We start from the raw sequence: 11,036 nt of genomic DNA on the forward strand, positions 1-11,036 counted from the left end.
CTGCAATTTAGCAATGTGCAAATGCACAAAAACACAGCAGCCATTTTGAGAGGGTCAGGATACCAAGTTAAAGCATCGAAGGCAAATCAGGGTATCCCCACCCTCCCAAACACCAGAGTTTGAGTCTGTACACTGCACTCATTATGAAGAAGAATGTCCTTAGTGAGGAATGCGCAGGATCTCCACCAGAATATCTGGAGTCCAGTGCCCCTCAGAGAAAAGGTTACAGACTCCACAGTAGAGATGAAAGAAAAAGTACAAATTGGAAATAGTTCAAGTGCTATCAAAATCAAAGGCAGAAGATCGGGTCAAAGTAGTGCCAACTTTGGCTCAGTGGCCAGTCAGAAGGTTGTGGGTACAAGCTCCACACGAGAGACTTGAGCCCAAATCCAGGCTGATTCTACAGTGCAGTACTGAGGGAGCGCTGCACTGTCGGGAGGGTCAGTACTGAGGGAGCGCTGCACTGTCGGAGGGTCAGTACTGAGGGAGCGCTGCACTGTCGGAGGGTCAGTACTGAGGGAGCGCTGCACTGTCGGAGGGTCAGTACTGAGGGAGCGCTGCACTGTCGGAGGGTCAGTACTGAGGGAGCGCTGCACTGTCGGAGGGTCAGTACTGAGGGAGCGCTGCACTGTCGGAGGGTCAGTACTGAGGGAGCGCTGCACTGTCGGAGGGTCAGTACTGAGGGAGCGCTGCACTGTCGGAGGGTCAGTACTGAGGGAGCGCTGCACTGTCGGAGGGTCAGTACTGAGGGAGCGCTGCACTGTCGGAGGGTCAGTACTGAGGGAGCGCTGCACTGTCGGAGGGTCAGTACTGAGGGAGCGCTGCACTGTCGGAGGGTCAGTACTGAGGGAGCGCTGCACTGTCGGAGGGTCAGTACTGAGGGAGCGCTGCACTGTCGGAGGGTCAGTACTGAGGGAGCGCTGCACTGTCGGAGGGTCAGTACTGAGGGAGCGCTGCACTGTCGGAGGGTCAGTACTGAGGGAGCGCTGCACTGTCGGAGGGTCAGTACTGAGGAGCGCTGCACTGTCGGAGGGTCAGTACTGAGGGAGCGCTGCACTGTCGGAGGGTCAGTACTGAGGGAGCGCTGCACTGTCGGAGGGTCGGTACTGAGGGAGCGCTGCACTGTCGGAGGGTCGGTACTGAGGGAGCGCTGCACTGTCGGAGGGTCGGTACTGAGGGAGCGCTGCACTGTCGGAGGGTCGGTACTGAGGGAGAGCTGCACTGTCGGAGGGTCGGTACTGAGGGAGAGCTGCACTGTCGGAGGGTCGGTACTGAGGGAGCGCTGCGCTGTCGGAGGGTCGGTACTGAGGGAGCGCTGCGCTGTCGGAGGGTCGGTACTGAGGGAGCGCTGCGCTGTCGGAGGGTCGGTACTGAGGGAGAGCTGCGCTGTCGGAGGGTCGGTACTGAGGGAGCGCTGCACTGTCGGAGGGTCGGTACTGAGGGAACGCTGCATTGTCGGAGGGTCAGTTCTGAGGGACGGAAAGGGGGAGGGGGAGAGGTTGTAAGAGAGAGTGGCTGCACATTGGCCTTGCCATCGTAAGGTGTCCTCAAGCCCCCTTACCACGTCCTTCAGGATGTCCAGTCGAGCATCCTCCTCGGACTGGATGGTCTGTTGAGTTTGCTGAGGACGAAGACTCGAAGTTGCTCGTTCTCCAGCAGTCGGCGGACTTTCTTCATGTTTAGCCAGCCGACGCCCTGACCATCCAGAACATTCTGCACCAGCTCCTTCAGGAACTGCTGGTTCTCACTGCAACACAAACAGCTGCAAGTCAGGAGCTGCACTGAGCGCCGTTAGTACTGCATATGGCTTTCAAACGGTGGTGGCCGTGGGCCGCGCTGGGCGGTGTGTTGGCCGTGGGCGGTGTGTTGGCCGTGGGCGGTTTTGCGCTGGGCGGTGTGTTGGCCGTGGGCGGTGTGTTGGCCGTGGGCGGTGTGTTGGCCGTGGGCGGTGTGTGTTGGCCGTGGGCGGTGTGTTGGCCGTGGGCGGTTTTGCGCTGGGCGGTGCATTGGCCGTGGGCGGTGTGTTAGCAGTGGGCAGTTTTGCGCTGGGTGGTGTGTTGGCCGTGGGCGGTTTTGCGCTGGGCGGTGTGTTGGCCGTGGCGGTTTTGCGCTGGGTGGTGTGTTGGCCGTGGGCGGTTTTGCGCTGGGCGGTGTGTTGGCCGTGGGCGGTTTTTGCGCTGGGCGGTTGTGTTGGCCGTGGGCGGTTTTGCGCTGGGCGGTGTGTTGGCCGTGGGCGGATGTGTTGGCCGTGGGCGGTTTTGCGCTGGGCGGTGTGTTGGCCGTGGGCGGTTTTGCGCTGGGCGGTGTGTTGGCCGTGGGCGGGTTTTGCGCTGGGCGGTGTGTTGGCCGTGGGCGGTTTTGCGCTGGGCGGTGCGTTGGCCGTGGGCGGTGTGTTGGCCCTGGGCGGTTTTGCGCTGGGCGGTGTGTTGGCCGTGGGCGGTGCGTTGGCCGTGGGCGGTTTTGCGCTGGGCGGTGTGTTGGCCGTGGGCGGTGCGTTGGCCGTGGGCGGTTTTGCGCTGGGCGGTGTGTTGGCTGTGGGCGGTGTGTTGGCCGTGGGCGGTGTGTTGGCCGTGGCGGTTTTGCGCTGGGCGGTGCGTTGGCGTGGGCGGTTTGCGCTGGGCGGTGCGTTGGCCGTGGGCGGTTTTGCGCTGGGCGGTTGCGTTGGCCGTGGGCGTTTTCCGCTGGCGGTTTGTTGGCCGTGGGCGGTTTTGCGCTGGGCGGTGCTTTGGCCGTGGGCGGTTTTGCGCTGGGCGGTGTGTTGGCCGTGGGCGGTTTTGCGCTGGGCGGTGTGTTGGCCGTGGGCGGTTTTGCGCTGGGCGGTGTGTTGGCCGTGGGCGGTTTTGCGCTGGGCGGTGTGTTGGCCGTGGGCGGTTTTGCGCTGGGCGGTGTGTTGGCCGTGGGCGGTGTGTTGGCCGTGGGCGGTGTGTTGGCCGTGGGCGGTTTTGCGCTGGGCGGTGTGTTGGCCGTGGGCGGTTTTGCGCTGGGCGGTGCGTTGGCCGTGGGCGGTGCGTTGGCCGTGGGCGGTGCGTTGGCCGTGGGCGGTTTTGCGCTGGGCGGTGTGTTGGTCGTGGCGGTGCGTTGGCCGTGGGCGGTTTTGCGCTGGGCGGTGTGTTGGCCGTGGGCGGTGCGTTGGCCGTGGGCGGTTTTGCGCTGGGCGGTGTGTTGGCCCTGGGCGGTTTTGCGCTGGGCGGTGTGTTGGCCCTGGGCGGTTTTGCGCTGGGCGGTGCGTTGGCCGTGGGCGGTGTGTTGGCCTGGGCGGTTTTGCGCTGGGCGGTGTGTTGGCCGTAGGCGGTGCGTTGGCCGTGGGCGGTTTTGCGCTGGGCGGTGTGTTGGCCGTGGGCGGTTTTGCGCTGGGCGGTGCGTTGGCCGTGGGCGGTGTGTTGGCCGTGGGCGGTTTTGCGCTGGGCGGTGCGTTGGCCGTGGGCGGTGCGTTGGCCGTGGGCGGTGCGTTGGCCGTGGGCGGTGCGTTGGCCGTGGGCGGTTTTTGCGCTGGGCGGTGTGTTGGCCGTGGGCGGTTTTGCGCTGGGCGGTGCGTTGGCCGTGGGCGGTTTTGCGCTGGGCGGTGCGTTGGCCGTGTGCGGTTTTGCGCTGGGCGGTGCGTTGGCTGGTTTGTTGGCCGTGGGCGGTTTTGCGCTGGGCGGTGTGTTGGCCGTGGGCGGTTTTGCGCTGGGCGGTTTGTTGGCCGTGGGCGGTTTTGCGCTGGGCGGTGCGTTGGCCGTGGGCGGTTTTGCGCTGGGCGGTGCGTTGGCTGTGGGCGGTTTTGCGCTGGGCGGTGCGTTGGCCGTGGGCGGTGTGTTGGCCGTGGGCGGTTTTGCGCTGGGCATCGTGTTGGCCGTGGGCGGTTTTGCGCTGGGCGGTTTGTTGGCTGTGGGCGTTGCCGTGTTCCCAATCGAGGCTCCCCTCCCCCCCCCCAGTCCCTTCCCGCCCCGGGTACCTGCTGTTGTTTGCTCTTCCCTGTGGCGAGGGTGATTCTCTCTTCACAGTCGGGCTGTGCTTGATGACTGATGATTTCTGGTCAACCAGGGCTCGCCTGTTACTGGACAAGTGAAGGGAAGCAGCGTCAATCAGACAGTCCACGGGCGTCGCACAGGACGCAGACCGAAGGAAAATGTGTCAATAAAACGATGGGGGGGGGGCAGGGAGAGAGAAAAATAAAAGTCAAACTAGGGTGAGAGTGCTGCAATCCTACATCACACATTGGCAGAAAACAGGAATGGAAAGCCAGCTCAGAACATTTAAAAGAAATAAAAAGATGAGAGGGGGAACGGGGGGCGGGAGACGGGGAGGGGGAACGGGGGGCGGGAGACGGGGAGGGGGAGACGGGGGGCGGGGAGGGGGAGAGGGGGAGACGGGGGGGGCGGGAGGCGGGGAGGGGGAGACGGGGGGCGGGAGGCGGGGAGGGGGAACGGGGGGCGGGAGACGGGGAGGGGGAACGGGGGGCGGGAGAGGGGGAACGGGAACGGGGGGCGGGGGAACGGGAACGGGGGGCGGGGGAGGGGGAACGGGGGAGGGGGGCGGGGGAACGGGGGAACGGGAACGGGGGGCGGGGGAGGGGGGAACGGGGGAGGGGGAACGGGGGGAGGGGGAACGGGGGAGGGGGAACGGGGGGAGGGGGAACGGGGGAGGGGGAACGGGGGAGGGGGAACGGGGGAGGGGGAACGGGGGGCGGGGGAGGGGGAACGGGGGGCGGGGGAGGGGGAACGGGGGGCGGGGGAGGGGGAACGGGGGGCGGGGGAGGGGGAACGGGGGGCGGGGGAGGGGGAACGGGGGGCGGGGGAGGGGGAACGGGGGGCGGGGGAGGGGGAACGGGGGGCGGGGGAGGGGGAACGGGGGGCGGGGGAGGGGAACGGGGGGCGGGGGAGGGGGAACGGGGGGCGGGGGAACGGGGAACGGGGGGGGCGGGGAGGGAACGGGGGAGGGGAACGGGGGCGGGGGAGGGGGAACGGGGGCGGGGGAGGGGGAACGGGGGGGCGGGAACGGGGAACGGGGGGCGGGAACGGGGAACGGGGGCGGGAACGGGGGGCGGGGGAGGGGAACGGGGGGCGGGGGAGGGGGAACGGGGGGCGGGGGAGGGGGAACGGGGGGCGGGGGGAGGGGGAACGGGGGGCGGGGGAGGGGGAAGCGGGGGGCGGGGGAGGGGGAACGGGGGGCGGGGGAGGGGGGAACGGGGGGCGGGGGAGGGGGAACGGGGGGCGGGGAGGGGGAACGGGGGGCGGGGGAGGGGGAACGGGGGCGGGAGGGGAACGGGGGGGCGGAGACGGGGAGGGGAACGGGGGGCGGGAGACGGGGAGGGGGAACGGGGGGCGGGAGACGGGGAGGGGGAACGGGGGGCGGGAGACGGGAGGGGGAACGGGGGGCGGGAGACGGGGAGGGGAACGGGGGGCGGGAGACGGGGAGGGGGAACGGGGGGCGGGAGACGGGGAGGGGGAACGGGGGGCGGGAGACGGGGAGGGGGAACGGGGGGCGGGAGACGGGGAGGGGGAACGGGGGGCGGGAGACGGGGAGGGGGAACGGGGGGGCGGGAGACGGGGAGGGGGATCGGGGGGCGGGAGACGGGGAGGGGGAACGGGGGGCGGGAGACGGGGAGGGGGAACGGGGGGCGGGAGACGGGGAGGGGGAACGGGGGGCGGGAGACGGGGAGGGGGAACGGGGGGGCGGGAGACGGGGAGGGGGAACGGGGGGCGGGAGACGGGGAGGGGGAACGGGGGGCGGAGACGGGGAGGGGGAACGGGGGGCGGGAGACGGGGAGGGGGAACGGGGGGCGGGAGACGGGGAGGGGGAACGGGGGGGCGGGAGACGGGGAGGGGGAACGGGGGGCGGGAGACGGGGAGGGGGAACGGGGGGCGGGAGACGGGGAGGGGGCGGGAGAGGTTTTTTAGGCCCTCTTCACATGCAGAACCAACACAGCACCAGATGAAGAGCACACGAGAAGCAGACCGGCACGGACCGCAGAATGAGCGAGTTTGTCGAGGCGGAGGGTGTCACGTGACATCTGTTACCTAATGACGGTGGGAGGTGGGGGTGGGTGGGGGGGGAAGAGGAACAACAATGGAACAGCCCGATGAGGAAGGCAGAGCATTGTGCGAAAGGGTCATGCGGCCCCATGCAAGAGACCCACCTTCACTGCCCACTCCAGCTTCGGCTATAACCTCCATTATAGTATTTAGCCCAAATACTGGGACACACAAAATCACAATTAGTGCTCATTCAGCAAAACAAGAGAAAAAGAAATAAATCAATCCAAAACACAGGCAATTCAGTCCGACAGTATTCCAGTGGTGTGCGAGGAGGACAGCTCAGGCTCTCAGACACAGTGCACTCCCCGCTATCGAACCCAGTGCAGCACCATCCGTGCTGAGAGATGACACATGGTGATCTCGGTCCGTGCTGAGAGATGACACATGGTGATCTCGGTCCGTGCTGAGAGATGATACATGGTGCAAGCACTGGTCTCAACGTACAGCCATAGTGAAGGGGTGAGGAGGTGGCTCGCTCACACCGTTGGATATGAAGCAGGGGAGACAGATGCTTTCAGATGAAACGTCAATGAAGTGTTCTGCTTCAGTGTGGAGAGGATGCAGCTGATTTGTACAGTATCAATCCGAATCACTGCCAGCTGTACAACACGGGACCCAGGCCATGCGGACCCGGGCAGATCAGACTGCTGACTCACCCCTTCATTACTGACCTGCCAGGCTGCCCACTGGAATACTGATCATCAGGTAGAACTCAATAAACACAAAGCAGGACTGGGCAAGGGACAGAGGGCAGAGGGCACAAAGCACAAACACAACCAGGCACAAACACAACCAGATCACTGTTTTCTTCTAATGTGTATCTGCTGTTAATGGACGAGCCGACTTGTGATTCGGGGGGGGGGGCAAATCCAGAAAACTCGAGAGACCCGGAGACGGACCTCACACACAAGGCACCCGTGTGCACACTTTAAACCCATATCCCACGTGTACTCATGCACTTCATTTGCTTCAAACATGCCATCACATGTGGAGACCCCTCACACTCAGACACGCGGAGGCCCCTCACACCCAGAGGCCCCTCACACCCAGAGGCCCCTCACACCAGAGGCCCCTCACACCCAGAGGCCCCTCACACCCAGAGGCCCCTCACACCCAGAGGCCCCTCACACCCAGAGGCCCCTCACACCCAGAGCCCCTCACACCCAGAGGCCCCTCACACCCAGAGGGCCCCTCACACCCAGAGGCCCCTCACACCCAGCCACACGTGGGACTCTCCATTACCGCTCCCTCAGCATCGTGTGTAACACTGCCCAGACCTGGCCAGGTGAAAGGCCTGGGGCCCCCACCACATTTTGCAGGTAGAAAAATATTTGAACCAACGCTCGCCTGTAAGAGCTTTCCAGCCCCACACTCTCAGCCATGCGGTGACACTTCTCTCCCCATACGGAGGGTCAGAGACAGGCAGGTGTTCGGCCCTCAGCTGCTGTCTGCTGGGTGGAGGGGTGGTTGGGGGGGGCGTCTGTTTCTGGAGGGGTTTCAATGGAGAGAAGGGTTGTGATCGTCAACAGATTTTGATGAATGGCAGAAAGTACTCCCTTCCCTCTCACCACTACATCCAGCTCAACGATCAGAGCGTTTTATATTCAGTCTCGGGATGTGGGCGTCGCTGGTAAGGCCGGTGTTTATTTGCCCATCCCTCGTTGCCCTGAGAAGATGGTGGTGGGCCTGCTCCTTGAACCACTGGGAGTGGTTTTGATACAGCTGAGTGGTTTGCTGGGCTACTTCAGAGGGCAGTTAAGAGTCAACCACGTTGGTGTGGGACTGGAGTCACCAATAGTCCCAGACCGGGCGAGGACGGCAGGTTTCCTTCCCTAAAGGACATTAGTGAACCAGTTGGGTTTTTCGGACAATCCGACAGCTTCATGGTCACTTTTACTGAGACCGGCTTTTAATTGCAAGATTTTAAACTGAATTCAAATTTTCACATGGTGGGATTTGAACTCCCGTTCCCTGGATCACAGGTCCAGTAACATGACCATTACACGACCGTCTCCGAGAAAGAATGGCCTACTCTCCCCTCGGGCTCAGTCACTGGCTTCTTGTTCACCCCCTTGCACGTGTCTCGAGGTGGGACCAGACACCCGCCCTCTGCCACCCGCCCCGCCCTCTGCCACCCGCCCCGCCCTCTGCCACCCGCCCCGCCCTCTGCCACCCGCCCCGCCCTCTGCCACCCGCCCCCGCCCTCTGCCACCCGCCCCGCCCTCTGCCACCCGCCCCACCCTCTGCCACCCGCCCCACCCTCTGCCACCCGCCCCACCCTCTGCCACCCGCCCCACCCTCTGCCACCCCGCCCCACCCTCTGCCACCCGCCGTACAAGAAAAAAGCCTGATGGCCTTTTCCAACCTAATAAAGCAGCATCAATAACCATCACACACTGGGTGCCGAGGTCATCACCTCTTCACTAAGTTCTAGCGAATTACAATACAATGACTTATGACCTTCAGGAATTTAGGTCATAGGTCAGGAAGGGGTCATACCCACCTGGCTCCTCATCCCTACTGTTTACTTCAACATTAAAGTATTCTTTTCATGAAATGTGGAAAGAGAAACAGAAAGAAAAGCAAAACATTACAATAAAAAAATCATACAGAAGAACAAATAGAAAGCATGCGGGAAGGGGAGTCACCCGGCCCAGCAACACCCAGCCTGTACACACGGGAGAGCGAGGGGCGAGGCGGGGTGCGAGGGGCGAGGCGGGGTGCGAGGGGCGGGCTGGGGCGAGGCGCGGGCTGAACAGCACCTTTGAGACTTAACAAAATATCCCAGAGTCAAACCTGGCTCCTGATTTGTTACTGAACATCAACCAAGGAGATAATGGACTGTCAAACTGGGAAAGTGTTAAACATGCTACAAACCAGTCTCTGCACACAAGGGAACAGTCTGTGACATCAACATACACTCCCCATGTATGGCAGCAGGCACCCAGCACACATATCCCCATAGAAAAACCAGCAGGAACCCAGCACACCATCCCCATAGAAAAACCAGCAGGAACCCAGCACACCATCCCCATAGAAAAACCAGCAGGAACCCAGCACACCATCCCAATATATAAAACAGCAGGGACCCAGCACACCATCCCCATATAAAAACCAGCAGGAACCTAGCACACCATCCCCATACAAAAACCAGCAGGAACCCAGCACACTATCCCAATATAAAAACCAGCACACCATCCCCCATACATAAACCAGCAGGAACCCAGCACACCATCCCAATATAAAAACCGGCAGGCACCCAGCACACCATCCCCATATAAAAACCGGCAGGAACCCAGCACACCATCCCAATATAAAAACCGGCAGGCACCCAGCACACCATCCAATATAAAAACCAGCAGGAACCCAGCACACCATCCCAATATAAAAACCAGCAGGCACCCAGCACACCATCCCAATATAAATACCAGCAGGAACCCAGCACACCATCCCCATATAAAAACCAACAGGAACCCAGCACACCATCCCAATATAAAAACCGGCAGGCACCCAGCACACCATCCCCATATAAAAACCAGCAGGAACCCAGCACACCATCCCAATATAAATACCAGCAGGAACCCAGCACACCATCCCAATATAAATACCAGCAGGAACCCAGCACACCATCCCCATATAAAAACCAGCAGGAAGCCAGCATACCATCCCAATATAAAAACCAGCAGGAACCCAGCACACCATCCCAATATAAAAACCAGCAGGAACCCAGCACACCATCCCAATATAAATACCAGCAGGAACCCAGCACACCATCCCCATATAAAAACCAACAGGAACCCAGCACACCATCCCAATATAAAAACCGGCAGGCACCCAGCACACCATCCCCATATAAAAACCAGCAGGAACCCAGCACACCATCCCAATATAAATACCAGCAGGAACCCAGCACACCATCCCCATATAAAAACCAGCAGGAAGCCAGCATACCATCCCAATATAAAAACCAGCAGGAACCCAGCACACCATCCCAATATAAAAACCAGCAGGAACCCAGCACACCATCCCAATATAAAAACTAGCAGGAACCCAGCACACCATCCCAATATAAAAACTAGCAGGAACCCAGCACACCATCCCAATATAAAAACCAGCAGGAACCCAGCACACCATCCCCATATAAAAACTAGCAGGAACCCAGCACACTATCCCAATATAAAAACTAGCAGGAACCCAGCACACCATCCCAATATAAAAACCAGCAGGAACCCAGCACACCATCCCCATATAAAAACCAGCAGGAACCAGCACACCATCCCAATATAAATACCAGCAGGAACCCAGCACACCATCCCAATATAAATACCAGCAGGAACCCAGCACACCATCCCCATACAAAAACCAGCAGGAACCCAGCACACCATACCCATACAAAAACCAGCAGGAACCCAGCACACCATCCCCATATAAAAACCAGCAGGAACCCAGCACACCATCCCCAATATAAAAACCGGCAGGCACCCAGCACACCATCCCAATATAAAAACCAGCAGGAACCCAGCACACCATCCCAATATAAAAACCAACAGGCACCCAGCACACCATCCCCATATAAAAACCAGCCGGAACCCAGCACACCAGCCCAATATAAAAACCAGCAGGAACCCAGCACACCATCCCAATATAAAAACTAGCAGGAACCCAGCACACCATCCCAATATAAAAACTAGCAGGAACCCAGCACACCATCCCAATATAAAAACCAGCAGGAACCAAGCACACCATCCCCATAGAAAAACTAGCAGGAACCCAGCACACCATCCCCATATAAAAACCAGCAGGAACCCAGCACACCATCCCAATATAAAAACCGGCAGGCACCCAGCACACCATCCCCATATAAAAACCAGCAGGAACCCAGCACACCATCCCAATATAAATACCAGCAGGAACCCAGCACACCATCCCCATATAAAACCAGCAGGAAGCCAGCATACCATCCCAATATAAAAACCAGCAGGAACCCAGCACACCATCCCAATATAAAAACCAGCAGGA

General features: G+C 61.2%; 1 protein-coding gene across 1 annotated transcript in view; it reads right to left on the reverse strand.

Moving 5' to 3' along the window:
- LOC137311569 (MAP kinase-activating death domain protein-like) overlaps nt 1–11,036 on the reverse strand; it is a 150,407-nt gene that overhangs the window by 82,299 nt on the left and 57,072 nt on the right. Inside the window, 3 exon segments of the mRNA XM_067978700.1 lie at nt 1,562–1,608; nt 1,611–1,747; nt 3,935–4,036. Coding sequence (XP_067834801.1) covers nt 1,562–1,608; nt 1,611–1,747; nt 3,935–4,036 — 286 coding nt within the window.

This window comes from Heptranchias perlo, unplaced genomic scaffold (genome assembly GCF_035084215.1).
Source record: "Heptranchias perlo isolate sHepPer1 unplaced genomic scaffold, sHepPer1.hap1 HAP1_SCAFFOLD_360, whole genome shotgun sequence".
NCBI classification, from domain to species: Eukaryota; Metazoa; Chordata; class Chondrichthyes; order Hexanchiformes; family Hexanchidae; genus Heptranchias; species Heptranchias perlo.